Raw genomic sequence first — 22,761 nt, forward strand, 5'->3', positions numbered from 1 at the left:
GAACATGCATCCGGGGGAAGATGGATGTTTCTCCGGGACTCTCTCTTATCTTTTGGGGCCTGATCCAATTTAGGGGTCGAGGGTGTGGGGTCTTTAAATTTGACTTGAGGGATTACCTTGGGTTTAGCTGGGTTCGGAGTTTGTTTTGAGTCAGGGGTCTTTGAGGTAGTGCCTCCTTGATTGATGGTGTTACTGGGATTGCTGGGCACATTTTTTTTGGTGGTGGGGACATTTTTATCAGCTAGGGATGGCTTATTCGTTATAGTTTTTGCATGGGGTATCTTATTATTCAGACACTCCGTAACTCCGCAAGCTCCGCTCGAGGCGGAGCAGTCACTCTCGTTCCAAGCCACCTCCGTTTGGCTGTGTCGCGCTCGCCGGCCCAAGCACGGGCGCTGGTCACGTCGCCGTCCCCAAACTTGCACACGGTGTAACTCCACCTAGGAACGTCTGAATCTCACTGGGACAACTAGTCCCGCACCAGCAGCAGTTCACCCACAGTATTCCACTATCGTGGATCAGGATAGACGACAGGATTAATGCGGAGGATCGGAGGGTCTTCGGAGCTCCGAGCTTACGCGGCCATCTTGGTTGCCCGCGAAGCTCCTCCCCTCAGCCGTGATTTTTTACTATGCCAGTATGAACTGCAATTTGCAAAAATAGGAAATCCACTATCACCTCAGTAAAGAAATACACACATGGAAAAACAGTCCCACTGGGGGCGTGTAAACAGAGACAGACTCTGAGCTCTGCTTCTCCCATCGTGCTGGAAGACGTTGTGAGCAGGACACAGCAGCAGACGTCTTGTGTGTCATTGTGTGTCTCTGAGTGTGCTTGTTTGTTTTGGACATTCAATGTGAAATTATGTGTTTTTCGTATGTATCAAGTAGTGTTAATGCACAATAATTTATGAATTTTTATATTATTCATTACAAGTGTACATTTTAGTAATAATCTGTTTTTACATCTGTTTGTAGCTCTAACATCTTATTTGTCTTAGTGGTTGCAATGTTTACAGTTATATGTTTTTTTCTACACATTTTTTCATTTAGTATTTACTGTTGTAATACTGGAGTAGATGTGGGTGGTACTTTGGTGAATTACAAAAGGCTTACCTTTTTTTAGTTCTGCTTATTCATGTTACTACCCTTGACTGCCCGAAATTACTCATTGCGCATTATATCCTCATGTTCCAATTACTCTTCCTTCACACTCCTCTATCTTCACCTATGCACTCTGTATGGGCTATGTGTCTGGAGCGCCTCCCAGCTGCCAATAGTGGAAGCACATGACCCTCCGACTGCCCACTCACTCACAAATCAGTGTATGAACAAGTGAGCTGGCTTCTGAGTGGTTGCAGCAATTAGTACAATACCTGCTATTGCCGCCTAACATTCCCAAAATTATTTTTCACCAGGCTTGCAAAACTCACATATGTGTGCTGTGTTTTTTAATTGCTTGGACTGCAGTGCAGTCTGGCCTGCTACATGCGGTGATTATAAACTGGTACAAATAAAAATATATGATTATATATTACAACACTGAAAAAGAGAAGTCTGTCTATACGGGGCAGACAACTAACAGAGCACCCCCACATGGTACGCCATGGAACTAAAAACCGTCTTGACTGAAAAGATGAGTTCAAATTAAAATAAGGGCCAGTGGTGAAAGGTGACTTTCAGACTGGCTTCCAGCAGCTATTGCACAAATGTAGTATTGCACATGTAATGCTTCACCTTTGTTCTCTTGTTCCTCCCAGAGTCCCCGCTCTGTCTGCAGTAAGAGCTGCCGTCAAGGGTACCGCAAAGTGCCAATACCAGAAAAGCCCATTTGCTGCTATACGTGTGCGCTATGTGCGGAAGGAGAGTTTTCAAGTAGGACGGGTGAGTGAAACATTCCTACTCTGACGCCTTAAATACATGTCAAATACTAGAGGGGATACACATTTAAGGTTCAGAAGGTGAGCAGTGCCTGCAACATAACACTTGCTAGGATAACAAATAGGGGAGTTTATGTGGTATGTGATCAGCTTCTCCCACCACCACCATTCTTTCTTCAACATGTACAATACCAAAGTACATCCTTCATAGTAGCAGGATAATGGTTTCAGCAATCGTTATAAATCCACAGAGTCACACTTAGACATATTACAACTTCACCACCATGCAAGACACAAACTACAAATATACACAGTTCTATGATGAATATTGAATAAACCATCAGCAAGCAGCTGTTCAAAGGACATTGACCTTTCACCCACAATGTGTGAGATGCTTCATCTCTCTGTTCCCTTCTGATGGGAGGAGTGTGATGTATCAGGGTGGGTGATGTGGTGTGCTTGACATGAGGGTATGTCCTGAGTAACAGGACTGAGGGATACTCCTGCACTTGAGGACCTACCTTCAATGTCTTATGGAAAGTGGGATAGAAGTCTGTACTTATCTCTTGTGACATGGCCTATAGTATCCTAATTAAAGGTGTGTTAGTATAAGTATTTCCACTTCATTGTGACTTCCCTCCTACAAAGGTGCTAGATAATGGGCAATGTCTTCCATCGCACCTGGAAGTCAACAATAAATCCACTGATCTGAACGCAGTCCGAGGACCACACCTTGTGCACTTACTGCAGCCAAAATCATGCAACTGATGCCTTCAGGTGAGCCAGATGTGTCTAGGAAAGCATCCTGATAACTCTCAAAGCAGAGAGCACTGAAGCTTTCCAAACACCAGCCACCTGGACATGGTTCAGACCTCCCTCGCAGAAGAGAACACTTGGTATTATGGCATTCAAAACAGATTCACATTAATTCCATCCACCCCACCTCATTCCATCATTGGTACGCTCCTCAACGCTCGGGTCAGGAAAACTGCTGAGTCACCAATTTCAGTATGAAACAGAACCAATCAGAATTGGTAAAGAAATGGTCAAATGCCGACTGAACCCTTACCCCACGCAGGTCCCTGTCATGAATGGACGCAGAGTGTCATGATACTCAGAGAGACCAATGGTAGAAGAGAGAGGAGCCAAAGGCTCTGTATCGGTATGGATATAAATGTATATATATGAAGGGATATAATATTAATTGATTCCTATTACATGATCCTGACAGATATCTAAGAGATCCTGCAAATTTCCCTCTAGGATTTGTCAGAGACTGTACCCAACACCACAATCCTTCCCTACAATGTTCATCCACCATTTCGTGTAACAAAAACCCTATCTGTAGGCTTCAATATAGAGGGATAAAACCCACCCTTAAACTAGTGCTGATTTCAACATATGCTTTTCACCCTGATGGGTTTATCATAACTTTCATAATAAACAGATCAGACCTAAGGCAGCAGAAATGTTTTTTCCAAGTGAACTAATCAGGCCTTTAACTTTTATCAATGGTTTATCTCTGTAATTAACTCAGGGCAACTGTGCTGAGCATAAGAATCCCCAAAAGGCAACCACCTGGATGGAGCCGTAAAACTTCAAACGTAGAAAAAATGATAGTTGGCAAAGCAAAATAGTTCCTGTCCTAATAGGTCTTAACAAGAATTCTCAAAGTACAAATCTTCAGCACTCATGGCTTGTTAGAGGGGGTAGCCAACCCCAAAGCCCGCGACTCTTAAAGTGATCTGTGAGATTCCATGAAACAAAAAACATCTTTAGACTTTAATCCATGATAATGACAATCCGCCCTCTGAGGCCGATTGACTTTAAAATATGCTTTTCAATATCAATATGTCAAACCTGTTGCCTTTGTCGTAACCTTTCCTAATAAACAATCGGGCATATCGCCTTTATCATTGGCTTGTCACCATAAGCAACTTAAGCCCATTGTATTGGGTGTGAGCTTCCTACAAGGCAACCGCCTGGAATACAGTCATAAAAGTCATTTTTAGTGAAAGCGCACACATTAGGACAACCAAATTCTGCACTCAGGGACCGACATGTGAGTGAAGCCGCACGGTCCGATTCACAAAGGTAAATATAGACCTAAAGTCTAACTTTAGATTAACAGTTGTAGGGCCTCATTTCTAAAAAAGTGTTGCATTGCTGGGGTAAACCAGAAGGGGCTCAGAAATAAGCCCCTAGGTTTAGACCTAACGTCTAACTTTACACCTGAAGTCTAACTTTACACCTGAAGTCTAACTTTACACCTGAAGTCTAACTTTACACCTGAAGTCTAACTTTACACCTGAATTCTTACTTTAGACCTGAAGTCTTACTTTACACCTGAAGTCTAACTTTACACCTGAAGTCTAACTTTACTCCTGAAGTCTAACTTTACACCTGAAGTCTAACTTTACACCTGAAGTCTTACTTTACACCTGAAGTCTAACTTTACACCTGAATTCTTACTTTAGACCTAAAGTCAAGGGCCCAATGTCCAAAGATAAATTTAGACCAAAAGTCTAACTTACAACAAAAGTCGAACTTTTCTACTTTTTGGTATTCATAAAGGTTAGTTACTATTAACAAATTTAGTATTAGTAAAGATAGTATTAAAGGTACTAGTAGTAAAGTGAAGACTGGTAAAATGACTTGTAGTAAAGTTACTAGTAGTAGATTACCTTTGTGAATACCGAAAAGTAGTAAAGTTAGACATTTGGTCAAAGTTAGGCCAAAAGTCTAATTTTTATTACTTTTCGATATTCATAAAGGTTTGGTACTGGTATGACCTTTACTATTAGTAAACATACTAGTAGTAAAGTTACAAGTCATAAAGTTTTGATTGGTAGGATTACTAGTATTAAAGTTACTAGTAGTAGCTTACCTTTGTGAATACCGAAAGGTAGTGAAGTTAGACTCTTGGTCTAAGTTAAGTTCTCGGTCTAACTTTACCTTTGTGAATTGTGGTCTAAGCCCCTCTCAGTATGACTCTGATAGTTCTTTTCTGCTGATCACTTTTTAATTTGCACTATTAAGCCAGACCTAAAAGTCCATGTAGGTAATGGCTGCCCTACTCCCATCTGTGCCACTTTCAAAGAAAAGTACTGTAAATGATGCAGCTATCTAAGACGCTTCACCGTGTTACAATGTCATGTGTGTACCCCTCAAAGTTCAAGCTCAGGCAGCTGTCTAAATAAAGGAAATGATCACAATTGCATGGATGGCTAGCACTTTTTTTGAGGAAGGACACAACTTCTGCCCAATCAGAAAATGTATTCCTGTTTCCCACCATGTAGGGAAGCCAAAGCCCCACTCCTGTTGTTCTCATGGCTGTGCCGTTCTCACAGCTGAGATGTCAAGCCAGACCATGAAAAGGAACCTCAACTTTAGGGTCCTTTGATCTACAAAAAAGATCTCCAAAAAGTGATTTACCATGGAGTGTGGGACTACACATCAGACTAAACATTGGGTCATGCACCAATGATAAAGCACGCCACCTCGGTGGGTGAGGGCCGGTGCATCCTGAAAAGGAGACTCCTCGGATCTGGAGGTTGGTGACTTAAGAGGACATCTCGCGTGAGTACCATACCCTCACAAGAACACCACACTGCACATGAAGCCGCATTGTTATTATTTGTTATACTTTGGCCTGTCATCACCTGGATGGTCATAATGACCACTCCTGTCATGTCAGTCAAGGGGGTCCCGTGTATGTAATAAAACCTGAATTGGGTCTGTCTTTTTGTATGAACTCAGTTGTCTTTTGTGCTGTGTCGTCAGTGTCATACAAACCTGACTAATTAATATGATGTTTTTTATGGACATATGGTCATATTTAGCTCTACTTGAACATCTTTTAATAGGAAACAAACAGGAACAAAGGAGATTTTTACATTTTCTATAACATATTGACACAGAATAAGAGTAAGCGTTGGCTGACCCCTTAATATGATGTTACCACCTGGTAATGGAAGTCTGGTTAGCTCTTATAATGAATACGGGTCACAAGACCACAAAGCTTCACATAAGATGCCACACCACTTCATCATGCACATCAGTCATACTTGTGGCCAGACTAAACCTACCTCTTACTTGCAACAAGTAAAACATGCTTTGCCTACTTGGTTTGACCTTCTCTAGTGTAATAGATTCTGACATCCCCATCTGTATGCTCCTCCACTGGTAATGTGGCAGCAGTTCAGTGAAAGTGATTGCTACAATCTTCAGGGCAATGTAAGAGTCAACTCACACACAAGGATAAAAATACAAGATGGATGAAGGGCAGTAAAAAGCTAAAGAGCAGACCACACCCTTGTGTTGTGACAACAGTCTAGGACGATATGTCAAATTTACCGGTTATACTAAAAGATATCCTAGGGGCAGTTCAATCATCAGTGGCAACAATACAAAACAACAAAACCACGAGCCCCACGGGGGGAACTAAATCAGAAGAGGAAATCGGGAGTCAGCACATAGTAACAAACCACAATCAAAACAGTGACCCAGAAGCAGAGATAAGTAAGACAAGCGAAGAAATCTCAGACCACGGAGCTGGTCAAATAGAGGAAGCACAGAGCGCAATAATAGATAAAAAAGTCAAGCTAACCAAAAGACAAAGAAAACGCGCACGGAAAGGGAGGGCACAACTTAAATTCCAACCTTCAGCTCACATTCATACGTACCCCATCTTTCGTCATATCACCCAAAAAAAACGAAATCAGACTCGGAAGCAATCATTTTAAAACACACAGCCAAGACCTCAGGCCGACCGGCGCAGCCAAGCGCAGCCAATGGGAATAGCCTTATCATAGAATCATCAACCTGCTCTATCTCTGAAACACTAAAACACACCCAAGGGAGAAAAATTTTAAATATCCTAGAACAACCAACTAAACGTACCCAGGACAAAGATAAAATCCAAGATGAGGTTAATGAAAGTGTTTTAGTTCAAGAGGCCTGCGTAAATCGGATAGTCACGATTCATCAGTCAGATGAAATCCAAATCCCTGTAGACAAGTTAGCAAAGCAAGAAATGCTATCGCCAAAAAGTCACAACTGACGTGGATACAGAACAAAATGTAAGCAATAAATTTAACCAAAGGCAATCCTTAAAAAAAGTCGACAAAAATGACAGCAAAAGAACACCGATAAAAATAAACTTAAACTACCACGGTCAAAATTGCAGCATTCAACAAACAGATCAAACAACCACGTGCACACAGATAATACAACATACAAATAATGACAAAATGAGGGACAACAAGGAGCAAAGGCAGAGTACGGTCAAGATAAACGAATCTGCCGCCCATCATAAAAGAACAGATAAATCAATCGAAGAAATAACTATAATTACAAATAACCAAGGGAGAATAATAAACGTAAAGGGTGAAATAAGTCCTGAACCAAAATCGGAAGATGAGAATAAAACAAAATTGGGTCCTCAAACACAAGTAGACTCCGATGAAAAATTGTCATTTATACCCGAATACCAAACATCAGGGGGTCAAGATTTTCTGAACAGAGGCAACATAATGCGGCTGCTGAGAGAATTACTTGAACTGGACGACATTCACTGGTTAGAGACGGCAGACCCGAGAGCAGAGGACGGCCCGGGACCAGGGTTCGATTCCCGGCGCGGCAGGTTTCTGGACCAGGGTCAGCGGACTCGATAATTCTCTCGCTTCGGTGCCCACTCTGATCAGTGATCACACTCGGCAACTCTGGGCATTAGCTTGCCTCATCTTCACTAACGGCCCCACCAGACCACCGGGGATGCCTGGTCTCACCCTGGAGATACCCATTAAGGGACCATCTCTCAGGGAAGCCAGGAAGGGTTTTGCAGCGGTCGAAGCGCCTTGGGACCCTCCGGGTAAGTAGTGCGCTATATAAATGCCTATACATACATACATACATACATAGTATCTCAAGATCTCCTGTCGGTAGAATTTATATGCACAAAAAACAATCCGGAGGTAGAAGAATCATTAACCACCTGGTCGTCTAAAGAAATAGTAGATATAATTCTAGCTATGAGAATGTCCTTTGAAGCCTGGGGCATAGATTTAAGGCGACAACAACGGAAAAAATATCCATTTCCCCTATTAAAAAGCTCAAACACAGGAGATACGCAAAAGGAAGAGGGGAATACCCAAAAATCATGCCTAAAGAGTGCCTGTTCAGCAACTCCGCAAAAAAGACCTCAAAACACAAGGAGACAGGTAAATGCAGTGGAGTTAGGAGGGTTTCAGGAACAGATCACTGACTGGTCTTCGGTAGCAAAGGTTCTGAGCAATAAGTGTCCCTAGCAAGTCCGAATATTTAAAGGAGGACAAGAAATTACCCTTACAGATAACAGTTGATAATCAAAAAGAATCCATCGCTCAAACCACAGTTCATAACCAAAAGGAATCCATTGCTTCAACCATACATACGATCAGCCTCTGCTCCTGGAATGTTCATGGTTTTAACAACATGGGGCACGACCATGAAACCGCAACCTTCTTGGAACAACACGATCTAATATTATTACAAGAAACCTGGAACCTGTCCCAAGTTTCTATCCCTGGCTACATAGAGTTTCATGTCCTGGCAGAAAAATTCTCAAAATTCGGACATCCGAGAGGAGGATTAACAACGTATATCGCCCAACAATACAGATGGGAAATAGAAGAAGTAGATACTGGACTAAAATGGATACAAGCATTAAAACTTATAGACAAGCTGAACCCAACTTCGCTTATTCACAACCTATTGGTGCTCAATGTTTACATACACCCGGAAAAAAAACATAAAAAGGAAAAGTTGTTAACATTACTAACCATAATCAGGGCATTGCAAAGCACTCACAAATCATTCTCTATGATCGTGTCAGGGGATTTCAATAGTAACCTAACAAAAGATGACAAAATAACTCAAGCTTTCGGAGAATTGGGCCTTTCAATTTTGAACAAAAGAGAAACTGGGGACAGAGGCATACACATAACTTTTGTAAGCGGAAACCGAAAGTCTTTAATTAATTTTACAATAATGAGTAAAAACTTGATATCGAAGGTGAGCTCATTTTTAGTTGGGCAACGCCCAGAAAGCGATCATATCCCATTAATAACCAAAATAAAAATGTTGGTCAACAAGACTGAAAAACAAAATATCTTCGCTCAGAATACTGAAAAATTCAATCTTCGCAAACTAAAATGGGGTGGGAAAGACATAAGACCAACAATGGATAAGTTCAAAAAAGAATTGCTCCAATTAACACCAGAGGAAAAAGGAAACCCGATAAAAACATGGGAATATTTATGTGAAGTCCTAACTAGAAAACCACCAATTATGAAACATAATGCGAGAAGAATTGTTACTGGGGAAAAGCCTTGGTACACCTTCACCATGCGAGAGGAAAAAGGAAAATTACACGTGAAGCCCGGAATCAGGTAATAGAGTTAAAAAGTGGGAAAAAACCGGGCAAGACAAAACTAAAACTCATGCGGAAAAGATACAAGCGTACGCTAAGTAATGCAAAGATAACGTACCAAACTGGAATTTGGACAAAATTATTAACTGCCGGGAAACTCAAAAATACCCGAACATTCTGGGGAATCATTAATAAACTGACAAAAGGCAATAACCTAAGACAGGAGGCAGGCATTCAGGAAAACAAGTGGATCCAGTATGTTAAAAACATGTTTATGGACAGAGAAGACGCACAAAAGGTGCACTGTAAATCAGAATGCAAATTATGCACTAGAAACTCCGTACATGCGGGAATCATTCAAGGAAAAGAAAATAGCGCGCCGGAAGATACCTTAAAACCATGGGCGGGCTGTGAAAATCAGAATAAAGGGAAGCCAGTAATTTTACTTGCTACAAAACCAAAAAAAAGCAGAAAATAGAGCAGCAGACATTCTAGTAACAACCGCCCAGCTAAAAGCCATAATAAACCGTCTGAAAAAAGAGGGTGCAGCAGGCCCAAATGGGCTTCCAAACGCTATCTTTAAATACTCGCCTGAATTCTGGGCAGAATACTTAACACCCATTTTTAATTCAATTTACAGCCAGAATAAACTGCCTAAATCCTGGAACGGGAGTATAATCCACCCTATTTTCAAACAAGGTGATCACAACGAGCCGGGGAATTATAGGCTGATATCGCTGATGGATGTAGAGGCAAAACTATATGGGTCATGCTTACTGTCACACCTTCAAGACTGGATGGAAGATAAAAAAATAATACCAATGTTCCAAACGGGGTTTCGGGTATTATTATTATTATTATTGCATTTATTGAGCGCACAGCTACCCGGAGGTTTCCCGGCGCTTGCCTTGGGAACCCGTCCTGGCTTTTCTCTGTGAGATAGCCCCTACAGGGCATCCCCAGGGTGAAAGCCAGGCATCCCGCCGCAGGGGGGCCGTTGTGGAGATTAAGCAAGCTTAATGCCCAGAGTTGCAGAGTGAGCACCCATGATTAGAGCAGGCACCGAAGTGAGAATTATCGAGTCCGTGGACATTTGAGCTCAAGACCCTGCCGCGTTGGGAATTGAACCCTGGTCCCGGGTCTGACCTCAGCTTCCGGGTCTGCCTGCTCTACACCGCGAGCCACACTTCTCCACAAGGACCGGTAAGGACCGGAACACTAACAAATCTGATAACCCTGGCTCTCCTGAAGGAAAAAGCAGAAAAAAGGAAGACAAAACTATACGCTTATTTTATAGACCTACGCGCAGCTTTCGACAGGGTGAATAGAACCCGACTATGGGAAAAATTAAGAACATGGGGCCTTCCGAAGAACCTATTGGAGGCAATTATAAGCTTGTATAGTAACACCTGGGCACGAGTTAAATTGGGAGATGGAAGCAGCATCACGGCTGAAATTAATACACAACAGGGCTTAAAACAAGGGTGCGTACTGGCCCCAAGCTTATTTAACCTTTATATGGCAGACATCGTCGGTCACTTGGAGGTCGGGGAAGGCCATCCATCATACTTGTCAAAAACGCCAATCCCCTTCCTGCAGTATGCTGACGACATTGTTGTTCTGAGTCAAACGCCAATCGGCCTGCAAAGGATGATCAATAATTTGGTAATTTATTTGGAACACGAGCGGTTGGAATTGAATAATGATAAAACCAAAGTGATACGCATTGTGGACCCGAAAAAGCAAACATTTAAATGGTACGCAAACAGTACCCCAATAAAGGAGGAAACATCATATAAGTACCTAGGACTGAAATTGGGGCGAGGAGTAACGAACAAAGAACATAAACTATACCTAAAGGCAAAAGCACAATCCCTGATTTACGCATACCGGCAACTACAAAAAAAATTAAACTGCCCAAACTATACACACCTTCTGAAAGTGATAAAAGCGCAAACTCTACCCACCTTGTCATACACACTGGTCACCTGGCGTGGCAAAGAAGCGGGGCTGGTAAACCGCCTACAAACAAAGGTATATAAGGCAACTCTAAACCTTCCAAAATCAGCATCACCAGCGCACGTTCGTTTGGAATTCGGTCTGCTCAATCAGAAATTCCGCAGTATGGTAACTTTTGTGAAACTCTGTCATAAACTACGTATGTCTGAAGACGGCTCACTGGATAACCTGTGTTGGAGAGAAATCATCACCCAGCAAAAACAGCATGTGCCAAACAGTTGGGGAGATTTTTTGTCCCAATCCTTGAATGGCATAGGACTCGAAGCAACATGGGATTCAACCCCAGACAGAAATAGCTTTGACAAGATTATAAATAATGCTGTCAAATGGGAATCCTATCTGGAAGACAAAATAACTACCGCAAAACGACGACACGGGTAGCCCGTGATAAATTCATACTTAGGGGTAAAGCCACAGTCTTATCTGGAAAGTCACTAAGCATGGGCGAATTTTGCAAATTCGCGATCTGCAAATTTGGGGATTTGCGAATTTGCGATCCGCAAAATTCACGAATTTGTGCGAATTTGCGGATTTTTGTTTTTTGCGTGTTCGCGGGGTTTTTTGCGTGTTCGCAGGGATTTTTGCGTCTTCGCAAGCCGCTTGCATAGCGAAGTTACCCATGCAGTCGTTTATGGGAGAGGGAGAGAGAGATAGATAGATAGATAGATAGATAGATAGATAGATAGATAGATAGATAGATAGATAGATAGATAGATAGATAGAGAGATAGAAAGAGAGAGAGAGAAAGAGAGGGAAAGAGAGAGGGAGAGAGAGAACGAGAGAAAGAAAGAGAGGCCGGATCTCTGAAGGGCCAGATTCCTGAGTTGCCCCTACAGAACATACAACTTTTTATTTTTAGCAAAATGCATATGAAAATTGTGCTGTAAAGGTCTCTTTTAGTTTAACCCCTCCTGACATCTCAAAATGGGTGTATTTGCCATCCTCTCCCTTCTTCCTGTTTTTTATATCTGTAAGTGCTTCCTGATGAGGTTTAATTCCTTGGACAGGTACCTCGTTGCCTACTTGTAACTATTCTCTGACCCTGCTTCAAGGGTCAGAGCAGGGTCAGAGAATAGTTGCAAGTAGGCAACGAGGTGCCAGGAAGCAATTAGCAGCAAGTGTCCAAGTTGAAGTTAATTTGTTTGTAACCCTTTTGTAAAAGGTTACAAAGAAATTAGGTTCAACTTTTGCACCTGCTGCTGTAACCCTTGCTTGGCTGAAAATCCGTCCCCGCTGATTCGCGGATTTTACCGCGATTTCGCGAGATTCGCGGATCGCGAAATCGTGGAAAATCCGCAAATTTGCCCGCGAAACGGATTTTACGCCCACCCTTAAAAGTCACTTTAGTAGGCCACTAAAACAAAGATACATAGAACATCGACTGGGCCTACATTTTTCAAAGGACCTGCTACCATCTTGGAAAGGTAGTCATGCTGACCCTAATTGTCGCCTATGTGGAGATCAAAATGAAACTTTAACCCACTTACTATGTGCTTGCCCGGCACTTACGGATTTGAGGAGACGGCTTTTAAAGTCCATTTTTAACCAACTGAACATCCGAACATGCAGGCAAGCTGTAATTCGACGGTTAGACGGATCATCTCCCATGTTGGCATGTAGGGGGGTTAAATACATGAAGTCAGTCCAATTACTTCTACAACAAGCGGAACAAGGAACTACAATACCACATCGAAATATATGAGCTCAAATTATCTGAATGGACTATTTATTTTAATTAATCATTTAAATGTTAATATTTGCTTAATATTTTAACGATGATCCAAATGTATTTTGTAATAATTTTTATTAATTTTATACAATAAATTATCTTGATTGACTTGACTTGATAGTGGACCTGACCGTGAAGACAAACTTCAGGCATTACACCAAACCCATCATCAGCCACCTCATTAGTGATATCACTTAAACCTTCAATATTATTATGAAGCTGGCTACAAAATGAGACCATCTTAAGGCTTCAAAAGATGTCAGTGGCAATGATGCTTAAAGTGAATACTTCAGGATTTGTCACATCAACGGGGTGCGGTGGTAACTCACCATCTGGGAATGTTTTGGCACTTTTTAAGTCAGTCTTCACTTTGTGATTTCTACATTTAACCTGGTTTAGCTGAGCCGGTGATGGATCAGACTGGTTACCAGCAAATGGAGACTTTGATTCTTACCACTTCATTCTTAATGATTTTTTATCAGTTCCATTGAAATGTCTATCACAAAATACAGGTAATTATGGTCATCGTGTGCCCTCAGATAACCAGCTGTTTAGGTAATGGATTTACCACTGAGGCTGATTGTTTAGAGAGCATCATGTGACGAATGGGTGAATCAGTCATCTCAGGCTGAGGGATGTTATCCTCCTGAAAGAGGCAGGTCCAAGCTGCTCTGGGAGGGAGGCACACTGTCGTAACTGGACCTTTGGTTGGGGGGGGGGCGGGTGCTCATCCCCACTCCCTAATGACACTTTGATTGCGTCCCTAATACGATGACCCAGAATCCAATGTGCCACATTACCCAGCTATCAGATTCTGGGATTCTACAGTTTGGAAAGGAATCTTAGAACCATTTGAATTAAGATCCCCTCCTTGATGGACTTGCACCAGCACCTCCCCTCCTCCCCGGTGCCGTCATACCCTTACGGGTGAGTAGTCGCGCTTAACAAACACATGATTGATTGATTGAAGATCCTGTATTAACCTTAAGAGGGTCTCAAATAGTGGATAACAAAGATCCCTCAACCCTTATCAATTGGTCGGGCGGTTGGAGAGAGGCAGCTTTTACCCAGAATGGGATAATAATGAGCTAAGTTTGTTACCCAGACACAGTTAAAATACATGTATGTGTGCTCTGTTGTAAATAAGACGATGACTCCAGATCCAGGAAGGTGGCAAGTAAGTAGTTTAAAGAAGATAACAGGACCGTCGCCCATCTGGCCAAGTAGTAACTGACCAGATTGGAACTCCAAAAGTGACCAGGTAAGAATCATACAAACAGTCTAGAAGGTTGAAGCAAGAGCGAGCAGGGAATGTAATGGAAAGGGAAAAAGGTATGTACAACACATCTCCCCCCTTTGGACAATAAAAGAAAAGAAAGAAAAGCAAAGGACAAATGAACAAAGAAAACTCTCAGTGAACATAGTCATTTAAATAGGCAGGTGGAAGACGAGAGCGAGGGCTCCTTAAGCTCACGCTAGCAGAAGAATGAGCAGGAGTAGAAGCGGGGACGGAAATCCCAACTCCATCGTCACACAAAGAAGAGGAAGCATCGCCACCACCCACCTCCCCCCGTACAGCAGGCAAACAAGGCAAGCTGGAATCCGCCTGAGCTGATAACATGTAGCCATTGCAACCTTTACCAGACAGAGAAGAAGGACAATCAGAAGAATTCACACTATTTTTCTGGTAAAGTGCAACTCTCCTGTAGTTCCATTTAGCACCATTCTCAAACACTACAAAATTAGGATAGGCCTTCTTAACACGAAAAGGACCATTACATTTTGAGAGACCTTTGGCACAGCGACCAGGTTTGACTTTGACAAGATCCCCATTGGAGATAGGTAGAGGACATAAACTCGATGGGGAGGGTTGCTTGTCGTTTTCTCTTAGCCAGGCAGGAGTCAACCGTGAAACAGGGGAGCGACCCCGCATTAGTTCAAAGGGAGATTTTTCCCCCTGCTTATGAGGCGTAGAGCGATACGCCCAAACCAACTCTTGTACACGCTCATCAGAAAAGCAGCCACTTGCAACTGACATCTGAATCACACCTTTCACCAGCCAGTTGACTCTTTCACATAGGCCATTTCCCTCAGGATTGTAAAGACAGGTGCGGTGATGAGATATGCCAGAATCACGCACAAAATTAGACATTTTGGTTGATGTTAGTTGGGTGCCGTTATCGGTAATTAGAACGGATGGAAAACCCTCATTCAGGAAAACAGACTTAAGGAAAAGAATAGTGGCATCAGTTGTGATTTCTCTCAAGAAACGTACAGTCAACCACTTTGAAAAACAGTCAATAACAACCACAGCAAAGCGTTGACCTGGAGGCAGTTCACTCATAGGACCAATGAAGTCTAAGCATATTGTATGCCAGGGTATGTTTTTAAAAGAGATGTTGCCAATTGAATGAGAACCAACAACTTTTAGACGTTTCTCTCCTTCTTTGCAAAAGGAACATTTGACAACACAGTCTACAGCATCGCTATCGATTGCAGGCCACCAGAAGTTTTCCTTCACACGCCGCTGAGTGAGGGTTTGGCCCAAATGACCTTCATGAGCCAAAGCGAGAATTTTACTCCTCAAGGAAGTAGGAGGAATAAAACGATCGCCCCTCATTAGTACATTTTTCCCAAAAAGGGACAATTCACTCAAGACCCTAAGAAAAGGTCTGACAGCAGGTTCAAGAGTACTTTCTCTTCTTGCCCCTTTAAGGACAAGATCAACAACAGCCTTTAAAACATGGTCTTCATCCATGCTCTTGGACCACTCCTCAGCTGAGAAAGAACTCTCACACAAAAACAAAACATCTTGCAGAGAAGCAACAGCTATGTCATCACAAATCTCACCTACAGAATCTTGACCATTACCAGGAGGAGTAGGGAGGCGTGATAAACAATCGGCTTGAATGTTCCTCCAGCCATGAACGAACTCAACCTCAAACTGGTAATCCTGCAGGCGAGAAGCTAACCTGGCTAGTCTGGGTGAACCCTTACCTGTACCACCAGGTGCCAAAACATTAACGAGGGGTTTGTGATCTGTGCGAAGGACAAAACGTGAACCCCACAAGTATGTTCTAAAATAGTTTACACCCCAAGCAGCAGCAAGGGCTTCCCGTTCAATAACGGAATAATTAACTTCAGAGGTAGACAATGGTCTAGAAGCAAAGGCTATGGTTTTTTCGGTTCCATCATGTTTTTGGAGAAGCACAGCACCAAGGCCGATACCACTCGCGTCCACCATTAAGACAGAAGACCGTTTAATGTCAAAAGGGGTAAGGACATCAGAAGACTTGAGCTCAGATTTGATGCTACAAAAACAAGACTCTTGTTCACTTGACCAAGAGAATTTCGCCCCCTTTTTCAACAGAGACCTTAAGGGAGCTGTTTTCGAGGCGAAATCTTTCACAAACTTTGAATAAAACTCGATTAGCCCCATGAAGGACCTGAGCTGTTCCTTATCAGCTGGGGAGGGGGCTAACTCAATAGCTTCCAAAAGATTTTTTTTAGGCCTTATCCCATCAGCAGAGATACAGAAACCTAAATATTCAACCTCTTTGACTAAAAATGCACATTTCTCACGGCGTAGTGTGAGACCGGCATCAACAATTCTACGAAGAACATTTTGTAAGACATTGTTATGTTCTTCCAAGGTATCACCAAAGATGAGGATGTCATCTTGGAAGAAAATTACTTTGTCTAATCCCTTGAAGACTTCAGTAACCATACGCTGGAACACACTAGCAGCAGAAATGAGACCAAACGGTAACCTAGTAAATTGAAAGGTTCCTTCTCCTGTGATAAAAGCAGTGAGATGCTTTGAACTCTCATCTAAACGAATCTGATGATAAGCGTGTTTAAGGTCTAATTTGCTAAAGAATCTTGCTCCCTTGAGAGTGGAGACTAATTCACCTATATTGGGTAAAGGAAATATATCAGCCACTACACATTTATTCAAGGAGCGTAGGTCTACACAGAACCTAATTTTGTTATCGGGTTTCTGCGAAATGACAACAGGGGAAACCCATGGAGAAGCTTCTACCGGCTCAATGATGCCCCCTTGAAGCATCTCTTCTAGGACAGCTTTAACCTCACCACGTAAGGCAAAAGGAACTCTCCTAGCTTTGTGCTGGACTGGAACACTGCCATCTTTCAATAATATTCTGTGAGAGTAACCTTGTAGCTCGCCTAATTTTTCTCTGAAAACAAGGCTGTGATTTGAAAGAATGTCATCAATAGAGCAATCATCAATAACTAACACAGGTTCATCAGCTCTGGGGTTAACAATAATATGTAAGTCATACTGGTGAGAACGTCCCAGAATGGCGGGACCATCTACGGACACATAAATCTTACCCCAAGTGGATCTATTTTTAAAAACAATGCTCCCTTCAAAATAACCAAGAAGGTCAATTTTCTCTCCCTGGTAGCCGGAAGGAAAAATGTCACACACATCCAGACATTTGTTTCCCCATACCTCCTTAAACATAGATGAAGGAATAATAGTCCACTTGGACCCAGTGTCAACCATTAAGTTGATACGTTTGTCATCAATTATGAAGTCAGCTTTAGGGATTCTTTCTCTCTTTTCAGCACATGTACACACAGAATCATATAACACCAGAATTTTGTTGACATCCCGCTTCAGGTCACCATATTCACCTACAACAGTAACCCTCGGGTTAGACCTGTTCTTGCACATCTTTGCGAAGTGACCCATCTTACCACAACGTAAACATTCCTTGTTGTTAGCGAAACAGAATTTAGCATCAGACATGTGTGAATAACTCCCACACCTAGAACACATCTTAGACATAAATTTGTTACTAGGTTGCAATTGGGGTCTATTGAAAAACTGTTGGGGCATATTTTTTTTTTGTAGAACATAGCCTTTCTTTCTAACGATTGCTACAGCAGCTGCCTCATCATCACTAATGTCACTGTTGATAACTTTATGGGATATTTCAGAAACCTTTGAGTCTATGCTACTCTTTTGCAACTCCTTAATACACTTTTCACTCTCTTCCACAACTTTCGCTAATTCAATTGCTACTTTAAGGGTAGGGTTTTTAGCCGCCCACAAGCGTTCTTGAATCTTCCTATTATTAGCTTGTACAACTAATTGGTCCCTAATGTGTTCATCAGCCATTTGGCCAAAATTACATTTAACAGATAATTCACGTAAGCGGGCAACAAAGTCATCTATACTTTCACCCTCAAGTTGTTTGTTTTTGTAGAATCTGTAACGTTGAAGAATTAGATTTTCTTCTCTTCCAAACCTATTCTCCAATCTAGCAATAGCTTCTTTGTACTCGTCAAAAGGTTGTGAAGAGGAAGAGAGAACCTGAGGCAAATATTTAAAAAGACGTTGTCCTTCCTTCCCTAATGTGGTCATCAAGAGCGCTGTTTTTCTTTTAGGTGAGAAGTCCTCTCCGTCAAGAGCCTCGATATAGTTATTGAACATTATAATCCAGTCCTCCCAGGGAGTGGATGGATTGCCTGGCTCACTTAAAAATTGCGGAGGAAGAGCAACGTTTATAGAATGTGCCATGACAAGGTACTTTTAATTATCACCACAGAGTTATAATATGTTCAAGCGCTAGTACTCTTGATAATTGGAAGGTTGAGAAAGTCACATAAAAAAATGCTTTGTGGTTAAATAGAGAAATGAAGAAGCACTACAAAAAACTGTTTTAAGATGTGCTTACTTGAAATATGCAGTCTCGAATTTATAAAGCCTTTGCGCACCAAAATCCACTCGCGTTTGTCTGCCAATTACTAAATATACGAGGAAGTGTTTTCAAAATGGCCGCTTACGTCAAAGGTCACGTAGTTAACCTTGCGTAGGCAGCAGCGTTCAGCTCGTGAACATACCAGTGACGCGCAACACCTTCTGCGTCTTCCGCTCTGCTCCACGTTCCTCGCGTCACCTGTAGTCAAGGAAACAGGTTGGCGTCTTCTGCTCCGCTGTTCGTTCTTCGCGTCGCGTCACTTGTAACCAGGGAGACACGTTGATATGGCAACAAGGAATGCTACACAGCTTACGCACCTTGTTATTGCGTTGCCGGGTAACGCGGAGAACTGCACGCGATCAGACAAAGACGTCATCAACTGAACTTCAGCAGAGAAAGCGGGAAAAAAAAAATTTAAAAATTCAGCTTACTGTCGGATATTCTCTACGTCGATCGATGCGAGAGGTGACAGAAGATAGGCAGGACAAAACGCTGTAACTAGTGGGTTCGTCGGGAAACGGATCGCTGTTTTTCAATATTCTTTCTTTTGCTGCAACCGGAAATGGCCAGATGCTCCCTTCAACAAGTCGCCAAAATGTTGTAAATAAGACGATGACTCCAGATCCAGGAAGGTGGCAAGTAAGTAGTTTATTGCAGCAGTAAAGAAGATAACAGGACCGTCGCCCATCTGGCCAAGTAGTAACTGACCAGATTGGAACTCCAAAAGTGACAAGGTAAGAATCATACAATCAGTCTAGAAGGTTGAAGCAAGAGCGAGCAGGGAATGTAATGGAAAGGGAAAAAGGTATGTACAACATGCTCCTTTAGCAGTTCTCCAACAATCTTCAAACAACCTCTGGTATCAGTCATACCAGGAGCAGTGTTACTGCCGGTTTCCTGCCTGGGTTTGCAGGGTGGGAGGTGTGATCTTCACATGATTGTATTAGAATGGCACAAGCCTAAATCAGGCACTGATCCTTCTAGCTAAAGATATCAAAATTGATCACTTTATTTTTCCTAATAAAACTTTCTCAAAGTAATGTCAGAATATGTTTTATTACATTATCAAATGACTATTTGTAAGAGCTTGAAAGAGTGGAAATGGCTGATATCATGTGTACTTTCTTGCAGACATGGAGAGCTGCATGCAGTGCCCCGAGGACCAGTGGCCGAATGACAGGAAGGATGGATGCCTCCTGAAGGTCATTGTCTTCCTCTCATACAGCGATAGCCTAGGTGTTACTTTGGCCACTGTGGCCCTTATCTTCTCTGTGGTTGCAGCTGGAGTGCTGGGAATCTTTATCAGACACCGGGACACCCCAATAGTAAAGGCCAATAACCGTGATCTCAGCTACACACTCCTTGTCTCACTCATTTTGGCCTTTCTCTGCTCTCTCTTATTTATTGGGCAGCCTGCAACCTTCACCTGTCTGATCCAACAGGCTGCATTTGGGATTATTTTTGCTGTTGCTGTGTCTTGTGTTTTATCAAAAACCATCACTGTGGTGATTGCCTTTAATGCCACCAGGCCTGGCAGCAAATTGAGTCGATGGCTGGGACCCCGGATGTCTGGCTCTGTTGTCCTCTTGTGCACACTGGGAGAAGTGGCAATCTGTGTCTCTTGGCTGCTCACCTCTCCACCTCACCCTGGCACTGACATGCACTCTGAGACTGGCAAGAAGATCCTGCTGTGTGACATGGGCTCTGTCACTGCCTTCTACACTGTGATTGGTTACATGGCCCTCCTGGCCTTTGCCAGCTTCACTGTGGCTTTCCTAGCCAGGAACCTCCCAGATAAATTCAACGAAGCCAAGCTCATCACATTCAGCATGCTTGTGTTCTGCAGTGTCTGGGTCTCCTTCATCCCGGCTTATGTCAGCACGAAGGGCAAGTACATGGTGGCCGTGGAGGTCTTTGCCATCTTGACTTCTAGCGCTGGACTGCTGGGCTGCATATTCATTCCCAAATGTTACATCATTCTATTTAAGCCAGATATTAACACAAGAGAACGTTTAACTTGTGGCCATTTGTAGCTTGATACCAGAAGTTTAAAACTTACTCATAAATAAATATTAAAATATTGCATTTTCTGGAAGGGTGTTGGGGAGCAGAACATTGAGTCAGAAATGTTACAATCCTTTTGTTCAGCCATTGGGCTCTTTGCAGGAAAGCACAGGTGTTTTTGTATTGGAGCCAATAGGGATGGGTTTGAGTCCATGCTGATACAACTGAATGAGTTGGCATTTTTGATTGGTTGAATAAGAATAGAAGCCTGGAATGTACCTGAGCAGTTCAAGAGGTGATTTGGTTTGTTTTATTTTTGTTTGAGTCTAGTTGAAGTTCCTCACTCTAGAAAGACCAGTCTTGCAGCGCGTCATCTAGAGCCTATTATTATACATGTTTTGTTCTTGAGTAGCCTGTTCGAGGTGTCCTAGGTATTTCGAGGAGTTGCTTTTGAGGCAGTGAGTTTGTAAATGCAGCCTCACCCTTTTATTGCTTCAAGTAACTTCACAAAGTTTTTGTGCAAAGAGCAGCATCTGTGTGTGGTTCCAGGCAGAGGTTTACATGTGTCTGATTGTTGTAAAATATCCCAGTTTACTTGTGCTGCAAGTGTTTAAGAGCAGAGTCTGTGTTAATAAATTCCTTCATTTTATTGATCTAATTAGTTTTTGCTGTAATATTTCTTCATTGATATGGATATTTCCAGATCAGAATGAACTGTATATGGTGAGTCAGAACAACTATTTCCTGTCTGAGGTTTGATGAGCAGCTGCTGTGATATTGATGCAAGAAGTTACTGAAGCAGGTGCTGTGGGTATCCACTGGAGATGGTGGAGCATCTTTTAATAGACGCGTTAATGACACGTCCACTGGGGACGCGTCTAGTGCACTGTTCTTTCTGTATCGAGCTGAAGCAATAAACAGTGTTAGCAGCTATCAGAATATGTGGCTGATGCACTCACTCGACAGCGAATGATTAACATCTAACAGTGTAATGTGTTATCTTTACAAAGGTACATCATCAAAGGACATCAGGGAATCTTCACCAACTTGTTATTGGTTTCACATGTAGTAGGGTAAGCCAGGGATACAATCTAACTCTTGGTTCCTCCTCTAATTAGTAGCTAAATTCCCCCCTATCACATTGGTGTAATGTTTGAATAAATGAATGAACAAATGGAGTATTTGTACAGCATCCAGTGAACCATAGTAACAGACTGAGAACCTTTCGCTCGTACATTTGTGCTCTCATTTGCTCAGAAAAATGTACAACAAATGCACAAAGGAACATTTTCAATGCTTGTTGAACTAAAGTGATTCTGGTATCAAAAATATGTGCTACAATGATCAATAGACAGAAGCAGGCAAAAATTATATTAAGTGTCAGGACAGTGAACAGAACAAAAAGTTACACCATCTTGCTAAACCAAAGTATATATGCAAGCATATAGAATATAATAATCTAGCATATGTGAACCCTACCTTGAGTGTTTTTCCGTGGATGTGTACCTTCTGTCAAGAAACCCCCTACTGGATGATCCAATTCCATTACCTGCTGGGTAAGAATGTAGTACCCCGCCTTTGTCACGAACTGGACAACCCTCAAGGAGATATCAGTCAGCTGCTGGGCAATAGCTTCAGCATGTGGGACCTTCTTGAAGTCAGCAGAAGTGCCTCCTCTGAATATACTTGGCAACAGATATTTATATCGAGAAAAAAGTATCTTTGTTTTGGGGTGAGATTGTGATACCATTGTTTGCATTTTACAGATAGCTGTGTGGCCATGTGGATGTAAATAAAAAACACATGTGCACAAGACACCTGTAGGCCTTGTACACAATGCCAAGGCAATATGATAGTGTTCTCCGATCAATAGATGGAGTCATGCCAGCGTTTTAGAATCAAACAGTAGGGTCCATCTATTGCGGTCAAGCAACAAGTGCTTCAGTGATTTTTACCAGACTGTGCCTGAAGTACAGACCCATCGCCA

At 42.3% G+C, this 22,761-nt stretch overlaps 1 protein-coding gene across 1 annotated transcript in view; it reads left to right on the plus strand.

Annotated features, from left to right (window-relative positions):
- LOC147725742 (vomeronasal type-2 receptor 26-like) overlaps window positions 1-21,425 on the plus strand; it is a 50,082-nt gene extending 28,657 nt beyond the window's left edge. Inside the window, exons 2-3 of the mRNA XM_086964582.1 lie at window positions 1,760-1,883; window positions 19,902-21,425. Of these exons, the coding sequence (XP_086820708.1) occupies window positions 19,904-20,803 (900 nt within the window). The 5' untranslated portion in view covers window positions 1,760-1,883; window positions 19,902-19,903 and the 3' untranslated portion in view covers window positions 20,804-21,425. The remainder of the gene's footprint in view (window positions 1-1,759; window positions 1,884-19,901) is intronic.
- The last annotated feature ends 1,336 nt before the right edge of the window (window positions 21,426-22,761 follow it).

The sequence above is a fragment of the Lissotriton vulgaris genome, chromosome 3_2 (genome assembly GCF_964263255.1).
Source record: "Lissotriton vulgaris chromosome 3_2, aLisVul1.2, whole genome shotgun sequence".
Taxonomy (NCBI): Eukaryota; Metazoa; Chordata; class Amphibia; order Caudata; family Salamandridae; genus Lissotriton; species Lissotriton vulgaris.